The 26,458-nt window shown below is 37.7% G+C and overlaps 2 protein-coding genes across 4 annotated transcripts in view; both read left to right on the plus strand.

The window, feature by feature from the left end:
* Positions 1–289: 289 nt before the first annotated feature.
* LOC123516794 (vacuolar protein sorting-associated protein 52 homolog) overlaps positions 290–26,458 on the plus strand; it is a 143,058-nt gene continuing 116,889 nt past the window's right edge. The window contains exons 1-2 of one of the 3 annotated variants that reach the window (XM_045276461.1): positions 290–355; positions 20,602–20,776. In XM_045276461.1, coding sequence (XP_045132396.1) covers positions 20,633–20,776 — 144 coding nt within the window. In that variant the 5' untranslated portion in view covers positions 290–355; positions 20,602–20,632. Of the gene's footprint in view, positions 356–13,098; positions 13,179–20,601; positions 20,777–26,458 lie in introns of those variants that run through there. The other 2 variants (XM_045276463.1, XM_045276462.1) reach the window with 2 other exon arrangements.
* Positions 13,871–16,165, plus strand: LOC123516796. Its single transcript, XM_045276464.1, has 2 exons — positions 13,871–14,673; positions 14,812–16,165. The coding sequence occupies exon 2, from the start codon at positions 14,824–14,826 to the stop codon at positions 15,880–15,882; it is 1,059 nt and encodes a 352-aa protein (XP_045132399.1). The 5' UTR covers positions 13,871–14,673; positions 14,812–14,823; the 3' UTR covers positions 15,883–16,165.

The raw sequence follows: 26,458 nt of genomic DNA on the forward strand, positions 1-26,458 counted from the left end.
AGTCGCGACGTCACGGAGTAAGCTTTGAAAATGTGGTCTCCAGGTATAGAAAAGAAGATGTTAGAATTGGGGAGGGAAAAATTAAGAACACGTACATGTGGGAACCCAGATATGAATTAGTGTCAGTCACTAAATGAACTTCCTATTTGATGTCAGATTACTGGGGGTTCGAATAGGTGGTTTTATAGCTCCTTATCGAAAAACAAAATTTTGAGAAGCCCTGGATCATACACTACTTAGATTTATACAGAGATATAAAAGAAGATTGATCCCTAGTCGTTTGTAGTATCAAGATCAGGATCAAGATATCATCACACTACAACTGTCACAACATTGCTCTCAGCTGGATGTTGTGGTGAGTCTCTCTCTCTCTCTCTCTCTCTCTCTCTCTCTCTGTTAGATCTTCTGAATAATCACTACAGTACTGGCACCTCATGCCTCAGGCTGACTCCCACTAAGATCACATCGTGCCAACACTCTTAGAGATGATAAATTGACTTGTGGGGTTTTGCCATCCCCTCCACGGTGCACCCCTCATTCAGGCTCTTCACATCTGACATTCGTTCCAAACATTCGGGAGACATCAGCCAGCTAGATGAGAACTGGCAAAGACTTTCAGCTTCCTCAGAGAGATGTTAGATGACATGGTTAAATATTGGATGACTTCACAGTCATTAGGATGCCCCAGGGTGAATCTTTACTCTTTTGCCTGTTTCAAGTTGAAAGACGAATATATGTATATATATATATATATATATATATATATATATATATATATATATATATATATATATATATATATATATATATATATGGGTAATGTCTAGAATCGGATCTTCTCAGTAGCACACAAAAAGGCTTCATATTGTATTAATATACTCACTCTACTTCACGTTTATGATTTTTTTTTTCTGGTAAAAGACTTATTGGCTTATAGTGATGCTTTTGAAAACTCAAAATCACGTCAGAAACAGAGTCCAGCAAGCTGTATTCCACAGTCTTCCTCCTCCTCTTCTTGTGGCTTTTTACATTAGTAGGGCATTGGGGGGGTGCAGTCTCCTCCCGAATTAGTCTAGAGTAAATTGATGGCAAATATTTTGCAAATAAATTTTACTTTTGGTGAAATACTGGCATTTTTCCTTTAGATTTTTTAATTTCCAAAAATGATTTATTTTATGTTTCACCGACCCAAAGTCCTGTTTTCTCTTTAGGTCCCCAAGATTGCTGGACATTCTTGGGTTATGATAAGGAAGAAGAGGAAGAAGGACTTATTATAGATATTTACCCACGCACATGCACATACACACACACACACACACACACACACACACACACACACACACACACACACACACACACACACACACACACACACACACACACACACACACACATATACACACACACACACACACACACACACACAAGATGCAAGATGTGTGAAAGAATAATAAAGAAACAATGGATCGAGTTCCTTGAAGACAACACATTAATATCAAATAGCCAATTTGGTTTTAGAAAAAGACGGTCGTGTGTAACTAATTTATTGAGTTTCTATTCTAGAATAGTTGATAGAGTACAAGAGAGAGAGGGATGGGTTGACTGTATTTATTTGGATTTAAAAAAGGCGTTTGACAAAGTGCCACATGCAAGATTACTATGGAAGTTAGAGGAGAAGGGTGGCTTAAAAGGAAGCACATTGAGATGGATAGAAAATTATTTGAGGGGGAGAGAAATAAGGATGGTAGTTAAAGATATGAAGTCCAAGTGGAGAGCAGTAGAAAGCGGAGTGCCACAGGGGTCAGTATTGGCACCAATACTTTTCCTCATTTATATTAACGACATGCCAGAAGGAGTGAACAGCTACATAAATCTGTTTGCAGATGATACGAAACTGTGCAGAGTTATAAAGCAAAAGAGGATTGTGAAATACTGCAAGAAGACCTAAATAAGATCTGGGAATGGAGTAAAAAGTGGGAAATGGAATTCAATGTGAACAAAAGCCATGTCATGGAAATGGGAAAGAGTGAAAGACGACCTGTGGGAATCTATAAGATGGGAGATGGAGTAGAACTGGAGAAAGTAAAAAGGATAAGGACTTAGGAGTGATGATGGAAGAAAACAATCAACCGGTAAGCCATATTGATAGAATTTTAGAGAAACATATAATTTGCTAAGGAATATTGGAGTAGCATTTCACTACATGGACAAAGAAATGATGAAGAAATTGATAAGTACTATAATAAGACCCAGATTGGAATATGCAGGAGTAGTGTGGACCCCTCATAAAAAGAAACACATAAGGAAGTTGGAGAGACTACAAAAAATGGCTACAAGAATGGTTCCAGAATTTGAAGGGATGACATATGAGGAGAGACTAAAGGCTATGGATCTACCAACCCTGGAACAAAGAAGGAGAGAGGAGATCTGATACAAGTTTATAAATTGATCAACGGAATGGACCAAGTGGATAATGAGAAACTGATCCTGAGAGAAGAATATGACATCCAAAGCACAAGATCGCATAGTAAAAAGCTGAGAAAAGGAAGATGTCTGAGAGATGTTAAAAAATATAGTTTCCTGCAAAGATATATTGAGACATGGAACAGTTTAAATGAAGAAGTAGTGTCTGCAACGAGTGTGCATACTTTTAAAGTAAGATTGGATAAGTGTAGATATGGAGACGGGGCCACACGAGCATAAAGCCCAGGCCCTGTAAAACTACAACTAGGTAAATACAACTAACTAGGTAAATACACACACACACACACACACACACACACACACACACACACACACACACACACACACACACACACACACACACACACACACACACACACACAGGATTGTATCACAAGACAAGGATGTATTAGTCATTGGAGATTTTAATTGCAAAGAAATAAATTGGGAGGAAGGGACTTTTCAAGGAGAGAATTCATGGAGTAACAAACTGATATATTGGGCTGTTGATAATCTAATAACTCAATGGATTGACTGTGAAACCAGAATAAGTGGGAAGGATAAACCATCCAGATTGGACTTGTTGTTCACCAGTGATAAAGAGATCATAGAAAAAAATAGTTATGAATGTCCATTAGGAAAAAGTGATCACATACTAGTTGAAATAAGTCTGAGTACAGAAGTATTAAAAATAGATGGGCACAAAATAGAAAGATATAGATATAATAAAGCAAATTTTTTAGAAATAAGGAGATACTTTGAGGCTGTGAGCTGGAAATGTTTTGAAGATGAAAAGGATTTGCAGGAGAAATGGAACAAGTTTATCAAGATATATAATACTGCAGGGGAGAAGTATGTACCGAAGGGAAGAGTAAACTGTCAAAAAGGGAAGGAGTGGTACAATGCTATATGTGAAAGGGCTAGACAGTGCAAGACTAATGCATGGAATAGATGGAGGAAAATGCAAACGCAAAGTAGATGGAAAGATTATGTTGATGCTAGAAATGAATGTGTGAGGATTATAAGGGCTGAAAAACAGAACTATGAGAAGGATATAATGGACAAATGTAAAAGTAACCCAAAACTGTTTTATAGACATATAAATGGAAAAATGTAGAAACGAGAGGGTATAATTGGCCTGAGGGTTGATGGAAAACTATATCAAGAAGTACAAGAAATGGCTGAGGTGATGAATGAAAGGTTTCAAACAGTCTTTACTGAAGAAGGAGACTTTGACTTAGCAGATAATGAATTGGATGAATATAAACTAATTAGGGTAGAGGTAAATCAGGAGGATGTTATGAGACTGATGGAGAATCTAGATGTAAATAAGGCACCTGGTCCAGATAGAATTTCAAATTGGATACTGAAAGAATGTAGGGAACAGTTGGCAGAGAAGATTCATAGCCTGGCAAAGACATCGTTGTTGCAAGGAAAAGTACCGAAGGACTGGAAAAGAGCAAACATTGTACCTATTTATAAAGGTGGTAGTAGGGAAGACCCTTTGAATTATAGACCAGTATCACTGACGAGTGTAGTGGGGAAGCTATGTGAGAAAATTATTAAAGACGCCTGGATGGAACACCTAGAAAGCAGCAATATGTTGACAAACTGTCAGTTTGGTTTCAGAAGAGGAAGGTCATGCTCCTCAAATTTGTTGTCGTTTTATTCAAAAGTAATAGATGTTGTACAGGAAAGGGATGGTTGGGTAGACAGTGTCTACCTAGATTTAAAAAAGCTTTTGACAAGGTACCACACAAAAGGCTACTGTGGAAGATTAAGAACAATGGGGGAGTTGGAGGACAATTATTGGAATGGATGAAGGATTACCTTAGTGAGAGGGAAATGAAAACAGTGATAAATAGTAGTTCTTCCTGGCTAATGGTCACTAGTGGAGTACCTCAAGGGTTGCTGTTGGGACCAGTCATGTTTGGCATCTATGTGAATGACCTGCCTGAAGGAATTGAGAGTCATATCAATTTGTTTGCAGATGATACCAAGATAATGAGGAGAGCGAAAAATGTAAATGACTGTATGAAACTGCAAGAGGACCTTGATAGAATTGGTAGATGGAGTAGAACTTGGCAAATGGAATTCAATCTGAATAAGTGTAAAGTCATGGAATTTGGAAAAAGTAAATGGAGAGTACATGGTAATTACAAAATGAAAAATTTTAGTTTGGAAAGGTCTAAAGAGGAAGTGGATTTAGGGGTAACAATTAGAGAGGGCTTAGCCCCAGACAGGCATATAAATAAAATCACAGGAGAAGTAACAAATCTGCTAAGGAGAATTAAAATGGCCTCATATTTGGATGCTGATATGATGAAAAAGTTAATTAGTTAATTAGTTCTATGATAAGACCAAGACTGGAGTATGCAGCGATTGTGTGGTCCCCTCACACTAAGAAGAATATTAGAAAATTGGAGAGGGTGCAAAGGGCAGCCACCAAGTTAGTACCGGAACTGAAGGATTTGACTTATGAGGAGCGGTTGAGAAAACTGGAAATTCCAACACTTGAAAGTAGGAGAGAAAGGGGAGACTTGATAGGTATTTATAAAATGGTGAATAACCTGGATAAAGTGGATGGTGACTTTTTAAACCTGGAAACAAGGACTACAAGGGGACATGGGAAGAAATTGAAGAAGGTGCAGTGTATAAGAGACATTAAGAAGTACAGTTTCCCTCATAGAGCTGTGGACACCTGGAATGGCTTAGATATAGACATCATAAATGCAGTCAGTGTTCACAGTTTCAAAGCTAAGCTGGACGAAACAAGGTATAAAGACGGGTCAATATGAGCTTGCTCCCCTCCTGTAAACTACAACTAGGTAAATACAACTAGGTAAATACACACACACACACATGGAGATATTTGGGTGTGTCTCCTTTCACATGTAGCCCCTGTTCACCTAGCAGTTAGTAGGTACGGGATGTAAATCGAGGAGTTGTGACCTTGTGGTCCCAGTGTGTGGTGTGCGCCTGGTCTCAGGCCTATCCGAAGATCGGAAATAATGAGCTCTGAGCTCGTTCTGTTGGGTAACGTCTGGCTGTCTCGTCAGAGACTGCCGCAGATCAAACAGTGAACACACAGTTGTTACAGCATGTAATGTGCATAACTTTAAGGAAAAGTTGGATAAATGGAGACATGGAGACAGGACACTAGGAGCCCCACTCAAACCCTGTACAATACAACTAGGTAAATACACACACACACCACACTCATATACAGTAAGTTCTCGGTATATGGTACATGTGCGTTCCTGAAAACCTTACTGTAAATCGAAATTACCGTATACCAAACCCATTATAATAATAAGGAATGTGTTCCAGCACGTCAAAAGTCACCCTTACAGAAATGAAAATACATAAAAATACATGTAGTCATAAAAAAAATGGAAAGTACTGCACAAAACAAATAAATGGAGACTGGCTTGAAGAACGAGTAGATGGAGGACTGTTTGTTTTTTCTTGTTTTTTTATCATAGATTTCTTGATAAATCTTGACACTTTTCTCTACGTCGTGAGCCACTTTGCTACTCCTGGCAGGATTTGGGTCACGTTCCTTCAGGGTTTTCAGAGCTTTTTCGATACCACCGAGACATTCTCTAAGAGTTTTGATGTCCAGGCAACTCACAGGTTCTTTTTCCTCGTCTCCCTCTTTTTCTGCCTTCTGTGATGCCTTGTCTAGCTCTATAAGTTCATCATTTGAGAGAGGTTCAGCATGGCTTTCCAAAAGATCTTGAACATCATTATCATCAACTTCATCGAATCCAGCCCTATGGCACAGATTTGCTATGTCATTTCTGATCGCACCGATGTTGTCTTCAGCGAAGCCTGGGAAGTCATGTGCGCGTTCTGACCATACTTTATTCCACGCCAAGTTCATGGTAGACGTCTTCACTTCGTCCCAAGACGACTTGATGTTATCTGTGCTTGATGTTATACGACTTCCACCATTCTCTGATAGTGGGCTTGCCAGGCCCATCTGTGCCCTTTATCAGTTGCTGCATGGTTTGCCGCTGGTAGTAGGCTTTAAATGTTTGCTATAATTATTATGAATATATTTGTGCTTACAATAGACCCTTTAGTATTCCATTTATTCATCTAGTCTAATTGATAATGCATGTAAGTAATATGTAATGCAGTTAAAGAAAAAGGGGGGTAGGGGAAGAGATAACAGGCTCCAAGGGTGGTCAAGTTAACCCTTTCACTATGGTGACGCCTATGTGGGCATCATGAAGCCCCAGTAGCAAATACGGTGACACCTACGTAGACGTCATATTTCTTTTCAGAGCTTTCTTCAGTTCAGTTGTCCCGTATAGTGTGTTGGATACCAACTACACATGCCGTATGCTGTCCTTGAAATCCTAGTGCTCCTCCCACCATCCTTGTCTCCACCAATCACAAAAGATAAGCTACATGCGTCCCACCTTGTGTCTAAAATTACCCAATGGCATAGATTGTTCCCATCTCTCTCTCTCTCTCTCTCTCTCTCTCTCTCTCTCTCTCTCTCTCTCTCTCTCTCTCTCTCTCTCTCTCTCTCTCTCTCTCTCTCTCTCTCTCTCTCTCTCTCTCTCTCTCTCTCTCTCTCTCTCTCTCTCTCTCTCTCTCTCTCTCTCTCTCTCTCTCTCTCTCTCTCTCTCTCTCTCTCTCCTCCCTCCCTCTCCTTCCTCCCTCCCCTCTTCCTCTCGAAGATAAGCTACATGCGTCCCGCTTGTGTTTAATATTAGCAAATGTCTCTCTCTCTCTCTCTCTCTCTCTCTCTCTCTCTCTCTCTCTCTCTCTCTCTCTCTCTCTCTCTCTCTCTCTCTCTCTCTCTCTCTCTCTCTCTCTCTCTCTCTCTCTCTCTCTAAGAGAGAAGCGTTCACTTTCCTCTTCAAAGGCGACATAGTGACTAAAAAATAACAGCATAATACACAAAGACGACAAGTATGACAAGTTTGCAAAGTTTCCCGGCAAGGCACTACCACCCGTATATCATACAGGCGGGCTTTTTTAACACCTGGCGCGAAGGGGTTAAAGTCAATACAGGCAAACCCCGCTTAATGAAGGGGTTACGTTCCTAAAAAACCCTTCGTTAAGCGAATTTTCATTAAGCAAACCAATCATAACAAGTTTAACCCCTGACTTGAGCTTCCATTGAGAGTAAACAAAACAAGAGTGCATCTTAGTACAGTAAAAGGTTTAATGAAAGTAAAAATTATGAAGTTAAACATTTAAGCAGTTTAATTTAAGACTAAGTCATTATAATGTACACTAATGTATGTATGCAAGTAACTTTATAATGTTGATGATCTTAAATTTATGTAAGGAGTGAGAGTGGAGCGGGAAATACGCTAGCTGGCAATCTGTGGAATTGTATCACATACAAAACTTATGTACCATATTTCCACAAGGCTTTCCATTTTATCTATTGCAGAGTCACAAGTTCAGGTGGTTCTTTTAGCTTGCAAGGAAGATATGGTCTCACCAGCCTTCTTAATAGAGTCTGCTGACTTGAAAATGGTAGATAGTAGATGGTGTTAAGCCATGGTGGGAAGCAATACTACTAGTTTTCTCGCCTCTCTTGTGTCTTTGAATAATATCCAGCTTCACTTTGAGAGTAAGAGACTTTCTGGTCTTCTTAGCAAGGCTAGGCGACATTGCAGGGCATTTTAGTGGCATGTAGAGCGAGGGAAGACGAGCTGCTGCTGACGCTGTTATTGTTTTGAACAAGGGGAGTGAGTGGTGCGCGTTTTGTCCATGAGAAGCGCTGGTGTATTCAAAAGTCTGTCGACTTGCATGATACGGCGGGGCTTTCAAACTTGGAAAAAATTACCTGGATAAAATATTGTTAAAGCGAGTTTGATGTTCGTTAAACGAGCAGACGGTAGTAAAAGGAAACCTTCGTTGTAGCGAAATTTTGTTGTTTGAACCTTCATTAAGCTGGGGTTGCCTGTATTTTCATTTTTGTAGGGGTGACTTTTGATGTGCTGGAACGCATTCCCTATTATTACATGTTATAATGGGTTCGGTATATGGTAATTTTGATTTGTGGTAAGGTTTTCAGGAACGCATATGTACTGTATAACGAGGACTTACTGTATATATATATACAGTAGAGACTCAATACTCGAATGCTAAAAGTTCTATTTAATACTCGATAAAATACCTAATAGTCGAACGTGCACAGCCGTGGTTATAAATAAAGGTTCCCTGGCATCCCCTTCCCTATCCACCAGTTGTGACTTGTGCTGCCGCAGTCATCAGAATAACATTCTCCTGCATTCTATCTGTAGTGTTTAATTTATAAACTTACATTAACACCAAAGGGTTATTAGTGATGAAAATATCTGGTAATCAAACGGCCGCAAATTTGGTCGTATACAAAGCTCTGCCATCTCCCTTCTCGCAGCTGCCAATGTACCGTTTTGATGTCGTATTACTGGTAATACCGGTATTCTGGATGGTGGTGTGCATCACTAATCCTACCACAGTCTTGAGATAAGAAACAATCTTCTGCATTGTCGGTAGTTTTTCATTTAGAAACTTACAATGACACCAGAGAAGCTTAGTAGTGATGAAAATAAGGAATCTGGTGAGAATGCAAGTGTTAGGGGTGCACAGCACTCCATTAGTGGATTTACAGGAATCACACCAGGAGAAAAGTTGCATAAGACGTTTTCATGGATGGTGACTCATCCTCCAGTGACCTCCCTCCTCCTCCCCACCCCTCTCCCCTCCTCTTCTAAATTATCCATCACCACCCTTCACTTACGGTATGTACAAAACAAAATTGTAAAAAAAATACATTTAAATTTTTATAAACTTGAGGTTTTGATAACATTGGAACGAATTACCTGATTTATAGGTATCAATAGTCGAACTTTTTAATAATCGAACAGCCATTTGGAACAAATTAAGTTTGAGTATTGAGTCTCCACTGTATATATATATATATATATATATATATATATATATATATATATATATATATATATATATATATATATATATATATATATATATATATATATATATATATATATATATATATATATATATATATATATATATATATATATATATATATATATATATATACAGGGATCCTCGCAGTTCGACGGGGTTAGAGCAGTTTTTCATCGGTTGAATCAGTGTTTATTCGAATCATGAAACAATTTTTCCCATTGGATACTTAAGAATTAAGGGGGATAGGGACATCACTATAACCTCTAAAAAACACTAACCTAGACTAAATCAGTACTATTAAAGGCTTCATTTTATATCTATTTTTTTTTTTATTAAACACATTAGGGTGCTGTACAGTACATTTTGGGAAATAAAAACATTTGCAGTAGTCTTGTGGTACTTGTCCCTGTTCCTCCAAATTGCTGATACTGTTGATCTAGGGACATCTATTTGTGCTGCAATCACACTGTGAGCTATACCTGCCTCACACTTTCTTATAAGCTCAAGCTTATCTTTGAAAAACAGGAAATTGTGCTTCTTAGGGCTGTGGCTGGAGGTGCCTTTCCGTTGTCTTGAGTCAGACGAAACGCATTTTCCTCTAGCTTCAATTTTTAGTCAAATGAAGATCTATGGGTTCTAATTAACACTTTTATAATAAGATTAATTTTCTTGTTAATTGGAATGATGCTATAATCTCAAATCAATAGAATCTTGATACGTAGATGTAAATATATTTATATATACAGGCAACCCCGCATAACGAAGGGATTTTGTTCCTAAAAAACCCTTCGTTAAGCAAAATTTCGTTAAGCGAACCAATTATAACAAGTTTAACCCCTGACTTGAACTTCCATTGAGAGTAAACAAAGTGAGAGTGCATCATAGTACAGTGAAAGGTTTATTAATGAAAGTAAAAATTATGAAGTTAAACATTTAGGCAGTTTAATTTAAGTCATTATAATGTACACTAATGTATGTATGTACGTAACGTTATAATGTTGATGATCTTAAATTTATGTAGGGAGGGAGAGTGAAACGGGAAAAACACTAACCGGCAACTTGTGGAATGTAAACAAAGGGTGCATCATTGTATCACATACAAAACTTATGTACCACATTTCCACAAGGCTTTCCATTTTATCCATTGTAGAGTCACGAGTTCAGGTGGTTCTTTTAGCTTGCAAGGAAGATATGATCTCACCAGCCTTCTTAATAGAGTCTGCTGACTTGAAAATAGTAGAGACAGTAGATGGAGTCAAGATGGTGGTGAGCAATGCTATTAGTTTTCTCGCCTCGTGTCTGTGAATAATATCCACCTTCACTTTGAGAGTAAGAGACTTCCTGGTCTTCTTTGCAATGCTAGGCGACATTGCAGGGCGTTTTGGTGGTAAGTTGAGCAAGGGAAGATGAGCTGCTGCTGACACTGTTATTGTTTTGAACTAGGGGAGTGAGTGGTGTGCTTGTTGTCCACGAGAGGTGCTGGTGTATTCAAAAGCCTGTCGGCTTGCGTGATACGGTGGGGGCTTTCAAACTTGGAAAAAATTACCTGGATAAAACTTTGTTAAAGCGAGCAGATAGTAGTAAAATGAAACCTTCGTTGTAGTGAAATTTCATTGTGTGAACCTTCGTTAAGCGGGGATTGCCTGTATTTTTTGTCCTAGCCTAACAGTGAAAAGTAGATAAGTTGTTTGTTTACATTTGTCTGGGACTGCGACGCTCCAAGGCAGAACTTCCAAGAAACAACTGGCCAAGATGAGGAGCTCTGTTGTTTATGAGTGGACAAAGCTGTCTGAAGAGTTTCTGATAGGGAGCATTAAAGGCCAAAAATAGAAACGGCTTGCTGGAGGTGAAGGGGCTGCCATGTTTGTTTACAATTGACAAACGCGACAAAGGCGGAAGCGAGCTCTTGTGTGATGACCAGCGTTGACAAAAGTTGTTAGTCTTCAGAAAGTTGACAAAAAAAAAGTTGACAGAAAAGTGCTAGTGTGACGCTGCCTTAAGCAATGACATGGGATAGCGTCGGTTTACACTTGAGGATTGGATATTAATTAACTGAGTTCGAATTGGCAATAATTCAAATTGCGAATGGTCGAATCACGAGGATCCCCTGTATATATATATATATATATATATATATATATATATATATATATATATATATATATATATATATATATATATATAGTGATACCTGGAGATACAAGCTTTATGAGATATGAGCTACGATTTGATAAATTATTTATTTTGAGATATGAGCAAGATTTTGAGATACGAGTTATGCCTGGGGATGTTACCGCTATAGTCGGCAGCTCGGTGCATCGGTCTAGCCTCAGCTGAGCTAGTATCTACGTGTTTCCCGTGGATCTCATGCACTATGATTGTTCTTTCATAATTTTCACACCATTTACTGACCTTTTTTTTTTCTTTTCTTTGTCTAAAGAAAGTGCAGTTTTAATTTATGTTTAATGTTTACGTTTGAATGGCACCTGCATCCTTTCCTCCCTCCCTTCTCCTCCTTCTCCGCCACTATTTACCACCATTTACCGAAAACGTGTCTCTCCAAGGTAAGAACACAAAATAAACTTTTGCTGTTATTTTATATATTTTCATGCATTGATAAAGTTTGAAAAGGCTAAACAAATTTCTCCTATCTCCCCCTGTGTCCTCCACCGATGCTTATCACAGAGGAGGGAGAACAATGTTAACAAACCTCTTCTATGGCTATGGCATTATGGCTTCTCTCTCTCTCTCTCTCTCTCTCTCTCTCTCTCTCTCTCTCTCCTACTTAAAATTTCATTTATTCAATGAATAATGTTTACAGAATCATCACCGAGCTCTTCTGTGATTATTAGAGCAGCCAGTCTTCTGTGGGTGGCTATATTTGTACACTCCGGCTGATTGACAGTCCCAAGTGAGGATTGGGAATGCAGTAATGTCCCGTGGAATGCATCTCCCAATATAAATATACTTTATAAGAGTAGTTTATCTATTTATATTATCTTTTGTTATGCTTTATTATGTTTCTGTGCTATAATTATTATTTATAAATACTTTTTTCTTACCTGAAAACACATAAAAAATAGGGGTGCTCTTTCTGGAGAGGCTGGAATGGATTAATCGCATTTCAATGCATTTCAATGGGAAATTTTTTTTTTCAGATACAACCTTTTTAAAATACAAGCTTTGTCACGAAACAAATTAAACTCGTATCTCAAGGCACCACTCTCTCTCTCTCTCTCTCTCTCTCTCTCTCTCTCTCTCTCTCTCTCTCTCTCTCTCTCTCTATATATATATATATATATATATATATATATATATATATATATATATATATATATATATATATATATATATATATATATATATATATATATATATATATATATATATATATATATATATATATATATATATATATATATATATATATATATATATATATATATATATATATATATATATATATATATATATATATATATATATATATATATATATATATATATATATATATACAGTAAAAGTCCTTAAATCCGGAACCTTATAATCTGAAAATCCTTATAATCCAGAAAATTTGAAAGGCTGAGTTAAATATGTAAAAAGTAAGAAATAATAGTAATAAATTTATAATAATAATAGCCGAAACCAAACATGTCATCACCGACACCGAATGCGCCGATTCAACATCCCGCCAACCGCCGTCCACCATTGCGTTCTGCCATGTGGGATCACGTCTCGTCTGTCACCATCACAAAGTCGACCACGTGTGTGCCAAACTACTGTTATCATGGCTTCAGCAAACCCTCTTGACCTCCAGACAAAGACAGTGAAAAAGAGAAAACATACAATCCTAACCATAAGTATTGTAGACTGTATACATATTATGTGGGGTACAGTACAGTACAATCACTCAAACTTCTCAGTATATGTGGATGGTGGAAGAGCCTATATAAAATAGTGAAATCACCTACACAAATACAAGTTGACAAGTAGGAAAAGAGCAATCATCACATATGGGCCGTGATAATGGCTGAAAAGGCCCATACCACTTCCCCCATAATTTGGCAAATCTTCAAGAAAAAGAAAAAACCGACGTAAATCTTGTGTGGTGTGGTGAGGAAGTACACAGTGGACTGGTGGTAGTAGCAATCCCTGTAAGATGTTATGACAGTATTACAAAGAGATATAGCAAGTTGGGGTTAGTTTAGTGAGGTTTACATAGTATCCTCAAGATTTTAATCTTACTTTCAGTCTTACTATCTTACAATCCGGAAAATCCTAGAATACGGAATGCCTGAACCCCCATGACTTCCAGATTTCAGGACTTTTGCTGTATATATATATATATATATATATATATATATATATATATATATATATATATATATATATATATATATATATATAATTAGAGCCACCAAAAATAAATAGGAAGCTGCTTTAGGCAGGTCAGGAAGCTTGGACTTTGTATTAATGATTTCCTGATGTTATTTCATGTTATTTTTATCCTGCTCTCTTCATTAAGTTTTTTTCTGCTCACCTCTTTTCTTCCATATTTCATACACTATTTCTTTATTATTTTATTTCCTTTGATTATTGAAAAGTGTTCAATTATTTTTCTTGTTCTGTATATGGCCTTTCCAAAGTTATTGTTTTTTTCATATTTCTTCTTATCCTGGACATCACAACAAAATTTTTTAAATCCTCTAAGCTCCTGTCACAAAAAATATAATTAGTATCTCCTTTTGTATGTCTAATCCAGTCATTTAGGTGTCCAATAGTTTACTGGCTTTGAAAATGATTACTGATAAAGGTTTGTTATCATATATTTTCTCTTTCAACATCTCTTTTTCTACAGTTTTTATATACTGATAAACTTGCTTTTTCTGCTACCTCCTTTTGCCATTTCTTACTACATTAAAAAACTGTCAATCCAATGAGCAGGGCGACCAGATGTGGGTTTGTCAGATTATCAGTGTGTTGAATTATTGGGTTTGTCAGATTACACCATGTAACAATTTTTTACAAAAGTTTTGTTTATATTAATTTTTATACTGTTTATTAATATATTTTTTCCGGCCATTCCAAAAATGTAATTATTTTTTCTGTATCATCGACCGTTACAAAAATACGAGGTCTGTTAGAAAAGTAACCGGCCTTATTTCTTGGGAAAATCTGACATACCATCCAGACATACCATCATCTAGAGCACCTGTCCCACATGATGACTGCTTACCAGTACCACAGCCACCAGAAAATGTAAGTATTGTTATCATATTCTCCAAAAAGTTTTCATTTAATTAATTTGAGTATTTACTCTGCATTAATTTTCCTAAGTACTAATTTTATTCAAGTCTTTGTTGAAGTTGCTATATGTGCTTATTTCTTTCTTTCCAGGTAGATGATGGAATGGATATTTCATCTGAAGGGTCAGCAAGTAGCAACAACCAAGAAATGGAAGAAGTTTTCGTACCAAGAATGACTTTGGAGCCTCATTTTCCAAATCAGAGTGAACTAGATGATTTAATTAGGGACTTAGGTCTTACTAAGTCAGGAGCTGAACTTCTTTCATCAAGGTTGAAGGAATGGAATCTACTAGGACAAGACTGCAGGATAACTGTGTACCGGAAACGACATGAAGAATTTGAAATTTACTATGACATTAGTGATGATCTGTGTTATTGTAAGGATGTAACTGGTTTGTTTACTGCTCTTGGACTCAATCATGATCCTACACATTGGCGGCTGTTTATTGATAGCTCAACACGAAGTCTCAAAGCAGTATTACTCCACAATGGAAACAAATATCCATCTTTGCCTCTTGCACACTCAGTACAAAAGAAAGAAAACTATGAAAATGTCAGACAGCTTCTTAATAAAATAAATTATGATGAATTCAAATGGAATGTTTGTGGGGATTTCAAGATGCTCGCATTTTTGCTTGGTTTGCAAGGGGGATACACAAAGTATTCATGTTTCCTTTGCTTATGGGACAGCAGAGCTGATGATGATCATTATAAGAAAGTTCATTGGCCCCCACGAATGGAACTGCAGCCGGGAATGTTAAATGTTCACAGAGAGCCCCTAGTAGATTCCAACAAAGTTTTATTGCCCCCACTTCACATTAAACTAGGATTGATTAAACAGTTTGTGAAAGCCTTGGATTTTGGAGGAGAAGCTTTTCAGGAAATTCGCCTTATGTTTCCAAAACTATCTGAGGCTAAGATAAAGGGTGGTATATTCGTTGGACCCCAGGTAAACACAATGTTGAAGTCGGAGAAACTGGAAAGAGCGATGACAAAAATTGAAAAAGAAGCCTGGTGTGCATTTCGTGATGTAGTCCATGGATTCCTAGGAAATAACAAAGATCCTAATTACAAACAACTGGTAGCAAAACTTATTGAGAACTTCAGGAAGCTTGGTTGTCGTATGTCCTTGAAAATTCATTTTTTTGCATTCTCACCTTGATTTCTTCCCAGAAAATTTGGGTGATGTCAGTGAAGAGCAGGGTGAAAGATTTCACCAGGACATAGCAACTATGGAAAGAAGATATCAAGGACGATGGAATACTGCTATGATGGGAGATTATATATGGTCTCTAATGAGAGAAGATGAAAATATGCACTCTAGAAAATCTCGATCGTCCAAGCACTTCTGATCATAAAAGAGGAGTTATCAAAGTATTTACAATGCAGAGCTGTATAATGTCTTTTGTTCTAATATTGTACTGCCTATATAATTTTCAATATATGAAAAAAAATAATAAATGTTCTTTAATTATCCTTAAAAGAGGGAAAGAGAAATTGCATACATAACAAGAAAATATTGAATTTAGAATAAGTTAAAAACTATCGATGTTACAGCAAAACTAATGTGATTTTTAAGTTCAGTAGCACAAAATACATATATAAACATCAAAAAATACATATAAACAAAACATGTGTTACATGGTGTTATCAGGATATAGTACTCCTGAAATTGCCACCATGCCAGGACTTCCATTAAGTTTGGACAGTTTTTGCAGGCAGAGACACCACAGAATGCCTGACTTTTGATCTTTCTAAGATTTCTGATTGGGGCAGAGAAAACTTAGTACTAGTGTTCAATGCCTCATAAACTCAATTCCTCCATCTATCAACTCAACACAACCTTCCAAACAACTATCCTCTCTTCTTCAATGGCACTCAACTGTCTCCCTCTTCTACACTGGATATCGTTGGTCTATCCTTTACTCTTAATCTAAACTGGAGACTTTATATCTCATCTCTTGCTAAAACAGCTTCAAGGAAGTTAGGCATTCTGAGGTGTCTCAGTTTTTCTCACCCCTCCAACTGCTAACTCTGTACAAGGGCTTTATCTGTCCTTGTATGGAGTACTCTTCTCATGTTTGGGGTGGTTTCCACTCATACAGTTTTATTAGATAGAGTGGAATTAAAAGCTTTTCATCTCGTCAACTCCCTTCCTCTGACTGACTGTCTTTAGCCTCTCTTCCACTGCCAAAATGTTGCATCTCTTTATATCTTTTATTGCTATTTTCCTACTAACTGCTCTATTGATTTTGCTAACTGCATGCCTCCCTTCCTCCTGCAGCCTCACTGCACAAGGCTTTTCCTTTTCCTCCTATTCTGTCCTACTCTCTAATGCAAGAGTTAACTTGTACTCTTAATCATCCATACCTTTCACTGGTAAACTCTGGAACTCTCTGCCTGCTTCCAATCTTCCTACGACTTGTCTTCTTTTAAGAGGGAGGTTTCAAGACATTTGTCCCTGAATTCTGGCTAATTCTTCTTCAAACTTTAAGGGAACTAGCATTTAAATTTTTTTTTTTATTTATTTTTTTTTATACCTTAGCTAGTTTTTCCTCTTGCATAAAAAAAAAAAAAAATCCAACGAAGGGTTGTCAGATCACTTCCATGAAATGGACTCTGCACTGGGTGTATAAGCAAATTTAGAAACTTTTGAAATAGTACTCCTTACCTTAATTATTTGTCTTTCATCTAAACTTTCATCTACAAAGCATTTCTTCTCCTTTCCTGAATCTCATGGTGATCACAAAAGGTACTTTTCCTAGCAATGGGATCACCAGATATATGCTTTACTAATCGTTCCACTAGTCAGAAAAGTTTTAAACAACCTCATTGTTAAAGGGCACACATTTTATCCTGATTGCCCTGTTTTGTTCCTGACAGGAATGTCTTCCCAACCTTTGGAAGATGACAGGTGATATGCTAAGGTGTCTGCCTCCTTGTCATGACCTATTGTGCCAGCCACACATATGATATTTGTAGAAAAATTCCCATGTCCATCATCTAGTTGCATGTTGACTTTTCTGGCTTCTCTAAGTGAGTCTAATTATACAGGTTTTTCCTACTATATGATTCACCATTATACAATATTTTACTTTTATTTATTTTTTTTACTATTCCTTGCCTGCTCTGTAATTGGTTATGCATAGTTTTATGCAATTGCTGAAAGAGAGAGAGAGAAAGTGTAGGGAGGAAGAAAAGAGAAGATAGTTAGAGGGCAAGGAATGAACCAGGGAGTGGAGAACTGTATCCCCCTCTCCATTCTCTCTCTCTCTCCTCACAGAGTAAAGGAAGTGAGAGAGAGGGAGTTTTGGGAAGATGGAGAGAGAGAGGAAGGTAAGAGTGGAAGGAAAGAACCAGGTAGGGGATAACTGTACCCCTCCTATTCTCTTTCCCTCTCCTGGGCATAGAAGTATGGAATAAGGAGATGGATAGACCAGTATAGTCTATAGTTAGACTCAAGACAGAATATGGAATCACTCAGCACCAACTAAAACAGAATATAAACATGACGTCTTTGTAGGTATCATTGTGTATAGTACTGATGCGTCATGATGCCTATGTAGGCACCATTGTATTGAAGGAGTTAAAGTTGTCATATCTCTTAACGTTCATTGAATAGGATAGTCATTAATTAAGGACAGTCTGTACTATTTTCTGAGTTGTGTACACCAGTTATTTTTGCTCCTCAGCAGCTAACACTGTATAAAAACCTTATTCATCCATGTACAGAGCATGCTTTACATAATGGGATTAAACTTATGTTCTTTTAAAAAGGATGAAATCAAAAGCATTATATCTTATCAACTCCTCTCCCTTAACTAACTGTCTTCAGCCTCTTTCTCTTTGTTGCTATTCCTATTTTCATATAAGTGTTCTTCTGAAGGTGACCAGTTACCACTTCATCCATGGTCTCACTGCACAAAACTTTCAACTTTATCTTACTTTTGTTCTGTTGCTTTATTTAATCAGTATACTCAATGTTCCATTCCATTATCTGATAAACTATGGAACTCCTTACATGCTTCTATATTTCTCTGTGCACATGATTTGATTTTTTTTTCAAGAGGAAGGTTTTAAGACACCTCAAATTTTGGATAATCCTTTTTTGTCCTTTACTTTTGGGAGTGGCATCTCAGTGAGATTTTTCTTTACTAAGTTTTAATAGGCCCAGGCTAATACCTCTCTTATATAAGAAAATGGAAAACCAATTTGGATTAGGTAAATTATCAACAATATATTGGAGAAAGTGAGTTAATATCAGCAAGTTATGATATATTTTTTTTTTCACAGTATCAGTTTAGACTCAGCAGACAATTACAGAATACAACGAGACCTGGACAGGCTGATAGCATGGGCAGACAGGTGGCAGATGGAGTTTAATTCTAAAAAGTGTCAGGTTATGCATTTAGGTAAAGACAACACAAACTTTAACTATGAGATGGAGGGATGTTGGCTAGAGGCAGTAGAGGAAGGAAAGGATTTAGGAGTAGTGATAGACAGGACTATGAAATTTTCAAAGCAATGTTTAGAAGCAAGAAATAGGGCAAATAGGATCCTGGGTTTTATAAATAGAAATGTTAGTTATAAAAGTAAGGAAGTGGTGCGTAGCTTATATAATTCCTATGTTAGGCCCCATTTAGAGTATTGCATACAGGCCTGGTCACCCCACTATAGGCAGGATATCAACATGTTAGAAGCAGTTCAGAGAAGAGCAACTAGGATGATACCAGCATTAAAGCGCCTGGAGTATAGAGATAGATTAAAGGAATTAAACATGTTTTCATTTGAGAGATGTATAAGAGGGGATATGATAGAGTTATTTAAAATGTTCTCAGATACAAACTACATAGGAGGGAAGTAGGACTAGAAATCATGGCAGGAAGATTAGAAAGCAAGGCTGCAGGTTAGATATAAGAAAATATTTCTTTAGTCATAGGGTGGTAGACTTCTGGAATGCATTGCCAGAGACGGATGTAAATAGCACTAGTTTGACAATGTTTAAAAACAGATTAGATAAGCACTTAAATTTATTAGATTTATAATTATGTATAGCACTGCATGATAGTTTTTATAAGAAATTTACTATAGTTAAACAAGACATGATCCCCATGTATGGGGACCACAAATTGTAGAAGATTTCGTTGCAGGACTTAGCCCTGTTAATGGGCCAAATATTTAGAATTAGTATATAATGTATTGTGTACTTGTAAGTGTATCTTTAAGTACTGATGACGAAGTCGCTGTGCGACTGATACAGGATAACCTAGATGGGCCCTGGTGGCCCTTTGTTATCCTATTATTTATATTATGTTATCTGTTAAAGGAAGCACCAGGCAGAGAAATATATGGCTTTGACTTAACTTAGAAATACTCTTCTGGACCTAAGTAGTATATATTTCTGTCATCTAGTGTTCATTAATACTATTTCTTTCCTTCTTCTTTTTTTTTTCAACACAGGATCATCATTTGAGACACGATGTGCTTTGAGCACTCAGTGAATATATCAGGTTTGAACCATGCATGTAAATACAAGTAAATTGAGACTGGCTGCAACTTTGTTCTGAGAATTATTAGGAAATTATGTCAGATATAGATAGGTGCATAGAATGTGTAGGACTCTGGAATTCAGAGCTCAGGTTGTGTGCTTTTTATGATTGACAGTAAATGTGTTTCTTTTAAGGCACCAACTTTGTGGCTTGCACTGTAATGACCTCTATCTCACAAACAATTTGTAGGCAGACTATAAGTATGAAACCTGTTCCTAAAGCTAAAGTCATTAACAAAATTTATCTAATCAATAATTATACACAGGAAGCTTAAAGGCAAATGTTTTTCATTAGAGGGAATATAAAACTAAATTAGGATTTCTCTTTTCTAGTTGTGCTTGTGGTGGCTAAGCAGCAAGAGGAATGACAGCATCAGAGTCAGGCAGCAGTGAAGATGTGGATTCTAGCATCAAAGCCCAACTGGAGGATGAGGTTATCCGGGAGGCCCTTACTTCAGGCATGGATCTGCGGCAGTATTCACAGTCTGTAGAAAAGGAGCTACGTCAGGTGAATATTATATCTCGTAACTGGATTTAATGATTTTTTTTTTGTACAGTGGTACCTCAACATGTGAATTTAATTCGTTCCATGATGATTGTTGTATATAAAAAAAATCATATATCAAATCAATTTTTCCCATAGAAATTAATGGAAATAGAATTAATTTGTTCTTGTTATATGAATTTACCCCCCCAAAAATTAACATGCTTTAAATACCAACCAAATATAGATTTAATATAAGATAAATACAATGTTTATTGTATGCATGATATAAATTAACCATATTGCCCCAAATAACATCTTAACCCGCAAAACTCGAGACACATTGATAGATGTTCATCACGCAAGACTCGGGGCACATCGATAGACGTTTAGGCTTTTTACGGCTATATTTTGGCTATTTTCTTCCCATTTTCTTTGCTTGTGAGCTGGCAACACTCATCAGGAGTAAACATGTGCTCTACATCATTGTGTTACTGACGATGGATGGTGGGAGCGACAGTGATTTCACTGTGTCTGATTCCGCCACCTCTCCCATGCGCCTTACTTCTATACCTCGGATCTCTCACCATATTATGGGGAGACAACTTTTGAATGAGAGTGTATCAGATTAGGCGACAGAGAGAGAGAGAGAGAGAGAGAGAGAGAGAGAGAGAGAGAGAGAGAGAGGATACAAGGGACCCGTTTTCTATCACTCTAGCCAAGGCCGCTGAACCCAATCCGACACAAGGCCACATAAACCGATGATACCACCTCATTCAACATGTGATATTTTGGTAACTATGACATCTAGAGACTTTTGGTTTTTTGTATTGCAAAGAGGAAGAGTAGCTTGGGGGCAGAACACCATTTGTACTCACTCATTTATTGAATTTCTAAGTGTAATCAGTATGTGAATACAGGCTATTTTGTGTGTTTTTTGCCAAACTTTTACTTTTGGGACCCATGACCCATCTTGAGTTCACAAAACTTAGGAAAAAATATACACTGCCGAGGAGCACAGATACATATGTGTACAAAGGATGAACAACGATACACAATGCCGGCTGAATGTTCAGGTGGACGTGGGTAGCCGAACGATCACTGTGCCACCTGCCGATGGCTATTCGTATCTTAAAAATATCTTTGTATTTCAAGGCATAAATCATATGAAATTTTTCGTCGTGTATCAAATAAATCGTATGTTGGGGCCATCGTATCTCGAGGTATTACTGCATTGTTACTGTTTCATTGTGCTAGTATGATGTTCCAATTTTCTTGATATATGTATCAGCATGTGAATAGTATTTATTTTGTGTGAGATCCCTATATTAGTCATTGCAGTTAGGACATAGTTGAACTTCAAATAAAAGAAATGTTACTGCCACATTACATAATTATATTGTCACATGTCCATTTAAAGGGAGTGAACACCTGCTACTGATGGTGACATTAATTTTTTCTCATGCACATGGTTTTTGTTGTGTATGTACCTTGGTGTAGAAAACATTAAAGCCCCAATCTTCATTAACCCCTAAAACTCGGGGACGTTTGGTTTTTCACTTGCGCTAACTCGGGAAGTTTGGTGAGAAACGCACAAAATGGCCTCTATTTACATACTGATTACAATTGGAAATTCAAGAAACGAGTGAGTACAAATGGTGTTCTGCCCATAAGCAACTCTTTCTCTTTGCAATGTAAAAAACCAGAAGTCTCTAGATGCTATGGTTACCAAAATATCACAGGTTGAATGAGGTGGTATAATCGGTGTACGTGGCTCATGTCCGATCGCCAGCTCTCTCTCTCTCTCTCTCTCTCTCTCTCTCTCTCTCTCTCTCTCTCTCTCTCTCTCTCTCTCTCTCTCTCTCTCTCTCTCTCTCTCTCTCTCTCTCTCTCTCTCTCTCTCTCTCTCTCTCTCTCTCTCTCTCTCTCTGGTGATGGTGGTAGAATGTCCTCCCCCTCGGTGGTTGAACCTCCTATATCCGTATCAGAGCCAAGAACATTGCTATCTTCGCTTTCTATTATTGTAGAAACTGTTAATTCCAATGCCCTTTTGATACCACTCTCATTCAAAAGTTGTCTCCCCGCAACATGACGAGAGACCCGAGGTGTAGAAGTAAGGCGCGCGGGAGAGGTGATGGAATCGGACACCGTGGAATCACTTTTGCTCTCACCATCCATCGTGGAAGTTGGTGACACACTGACCTATAGCACATATTTACTCCTGATGAGTGTTGCCAACTCACAAGCAAAGAAAACGGGAAGAAAATAGCCAAAATATAGCCCAAAACGCCCAAATGTCAATCGACGTGCCCCAAGTCTTGCGTGATGAACGTCTATCGACGTTCCCGAGTAGAAGGGGTTAAGATATAAACACATTATTTCAGGAGAAAAATATACATTTGACACTGAAAATGTAAAAACATGGTATTATCACTTGAATATCTTTATAATTGTACATATACATTTATCTTCATTTTACCAAAGATGTTTTTTTTGGTAAGAGTAAATTGTAGTGTTACTAGAAGAACTCATAATAACATATAGCTGGTACAGATGCAGGTTTGGTTATTGTATACTGAATAAACTTGTTTGTTATCACTTCCCATAATCACACTTGTAAATCTTTGTTTTTAATTTACAATACAGTTGGGACTCAATACTCGAATGTCTTAATAATCAAACTTTTCAAAACTCGAATGCAAAATTTCAACTTAATACTCGAAAAAATACCTGGTAGTCAAATGTTTGCACACATGGTTGTAAACAAAGGCTCCTGGCCTCTCCCCTCCCCCACCGCCAGTTGTCCTGCCACGGTTGTGAGAATAACATTCTTCTATGTTTTGTCTGTAATTTTTCAAGTAGAAACTTACAATAGTACCAAAGAGGCTTACTAGTGGTGAAAATATCTGGTACTCAAACATAAACAAAACTCTAGGCTCTCCCTCCCCACTTGTCCTGTTGTGATACTGGTAATAGCGAAGCTAAAATACTGGTATTCCAGTATACCTGATTCCGTTGAACTCATCCTTCAACAAATAACTTCCCTTCTCTTCCCCACCCTTCTTTCTTCCCCTTTTACATTATCCATCACCAGTCTTCACTTATGGTATGTACAAATCAAAATCATAAAAGAATTTACATAAAAATTTTTGTAAACTTAAGGTTTTGCTAAGGTTAGAATGAATTACCTGACTTATAGGTATCGGTAGTCAAATTCTTTGATTCTTGAAATGAATTAAGTTTGAGTATTGAGTCTCCACTGTATTTGATTGTAAATCATTCTAAATTAATTTACAAGAAAATTTTTGTGATAAGGTTTCATCTATGGCACAAAAAAATTCATACCGTGGCACTGAAAGTACAGTAATACTCCCCTTAACCCCTTCCTCGGCAGAAATGAGTACACTCGTTCTCACTAAATGTTCCGTTTTCAGTCATCGACGAGTATACTCGTCTAAAACTTGACCTTCAAAAACCAGCTACAGACGTATACAGTAAAGTCCCTGGTTATGTCGGTCTCGAGTTACGTCAAACTCGTAGTTACGTCAGTCCACTATAAGGCAATTTAAGATTAAAAAAATTGAAAATTTATAAATCGTAAAGCGAGGGATTTATTGTTATTTTTGGTGGTTACCTGTCACACCGCCCGCCTCACGCTTGAATATAATAACACCCTGCCTCAGTTCCACCACACCATCGCCCCTGGCAAGAGTGTTATCCTACTTCTGCGTTTACTGACTCAAGTTCTTAGTATCTTGCTCAATGGCACCAAAGAGAAAACTCGTTAGTGACAGCAGTGATGCTAAGAAAAGGAAAACCATTATGCTACAAGAAAAAGAGGACGTAATTAAAGACATGAGAAGGGAGGCAGCAGCTGTGTGTCAGGGAGTGAAGAAAATGGGAAGCCCGTTACCATGACAACGGGGAGGTTGACGACCTTGAGGGTTCGCGCACCCATCACAACAATAACAACTCCGGAGCCTTCACCTGGGCCACACGACACTCGCAGCTCACTTGCACCATCTGTGCCTGTCTGCTGATCCCTATTGCCCTTTCCTATTGCATTTCCTGCCCCACTGCCCACACTTCTACTCCCACCGCACTGCACTACGCTCCCAGCTGTCTGCCCTGGGCGTCACAACATTCAACCTGCCCACCCTCCTGGCGGCCTCAGGGCCACCCCTCTCGGCAACCTGCAGTCCTTCGCGTTCGTGGCCCTAATCAACAACAAAAACAAACTTGTGTTTCATATTCCTATATAGTTGTAAATAATATAACAATATAACCTTTAACTTACCTGAATGACCATAAACAATGATTGGTTGAAAACTCGATAATATGCTTTGAAAGGTACGGAAACTCGAGTTAAGTACAAAATCGACTTACGTCATGTTTCAGGAACGTAACTCTGACGTAAACCGAGACCTTACTATATATTTGTTTTCACTAAATGTTCCGTTTTCAGTTGTCGACGAGTATATTTGTCTAAAACTTGACCTTTATAAACCAGCTACAGATGTATATATTCATTTTCATTAAATGTTCCGTTTTCAGTCATCAATGAGTATACTCGTCTAAAACTTGACTTTAAAAAACCAGCTACAGACGTATATACTTGTTGATTCTGAGCCTTTCTAAGCCATTCTACATGTGAAATGAAATTCTCATCAAATCATACGCCTTTTAGAGGCGACAGGGTGGAGCGGTGGGATTTCAAGGACGCTCTTACTAGACTTGCTGTCGTCGCATGGGTGTTGTTTTCATCCTCATTACCACTCATTTTTTATACCCTTTTCAAATAATTTACACCTCAAATGTATAGTTCTGAGGAAAATAGCAAATATGAAGCTTCCCTCAGAAGCTTGAATACTTCTGATGACTGCCAGTTCATCAGACAATGAATATTTCTCGACAAGTGAGGAGGAGGAGGAGGAGGGAGGTGAGGGGAGAGCTTGGAGTTTATGGGAAGACGAGTTAACTCGTATATGTCTACAAAGGTATTTTTAAAATAAAAAGTTAACCACAAAAATGGGGAAAAACTGTAATTACAAGCTGTTTTCATAATCAGCATGAAAAATGCTATATAGAACCAAAATAAAAAAAATTAGTTTGAAAAAGAAACGTTTTTAACTAAAAAATTGTTGGGGAAGGGGTTAATGAACGTTTGTCTAACGAATTTCCGGTTTAACCTACTATATAAAGTTAGACCAAAAAGTCCGCATAACGTACAACCACATCCGTTTTAGCGAATGGTTTGAATTTGCTGGGTGAGGGACCGAACGCGGCAGCTTCACTGTGATTGGCTGGCTCCCCGCCTCTGTCTCTAGCGTTCCTGGAGCTGGATCCAAGATTCTTTAACAACGTGAGAGCAACCTCCTGCCACGAAAATGGCATCCATGAATGCTTGGAGGGACGGTGACGAAGTTGCTATCAGGTTGCTCGTAGGTTGCTGGGAACACCACCTTTCCAGGTGGTGTTACTGTCTTATATATAACGAAAATTCGATAAGCGAACGTAATTTTCCCATAGGAAATAATGGAAATAGCGGGGATGCGTTCTGGGCTGGTCCCCAACATACCACATGGGTTAAAAAATAAAAATTATATATACGTTTTGCAGCGTATTGGGCCACCGGTGTACCATTGCTTTTATGATGCCATATGAGTCATTGGAAGTTAGAGGAGATACGTACAAATTCTCTCACAT

Source organism: Portunus trituberculatus, chromosome 41, assembly GCF_017591435.1.
Source record: "Portunus trituberculatus isolate SZX2019 chromosome 41, ASM1759143v1, whole genome shotgun sequence".
NCBI classification, from domain to species: Eukaryota; Metazoa; Arthropoda; class Malacostraca; order Decapoda; family Portunidae; genus Portunus; species Portunus trituberculatus.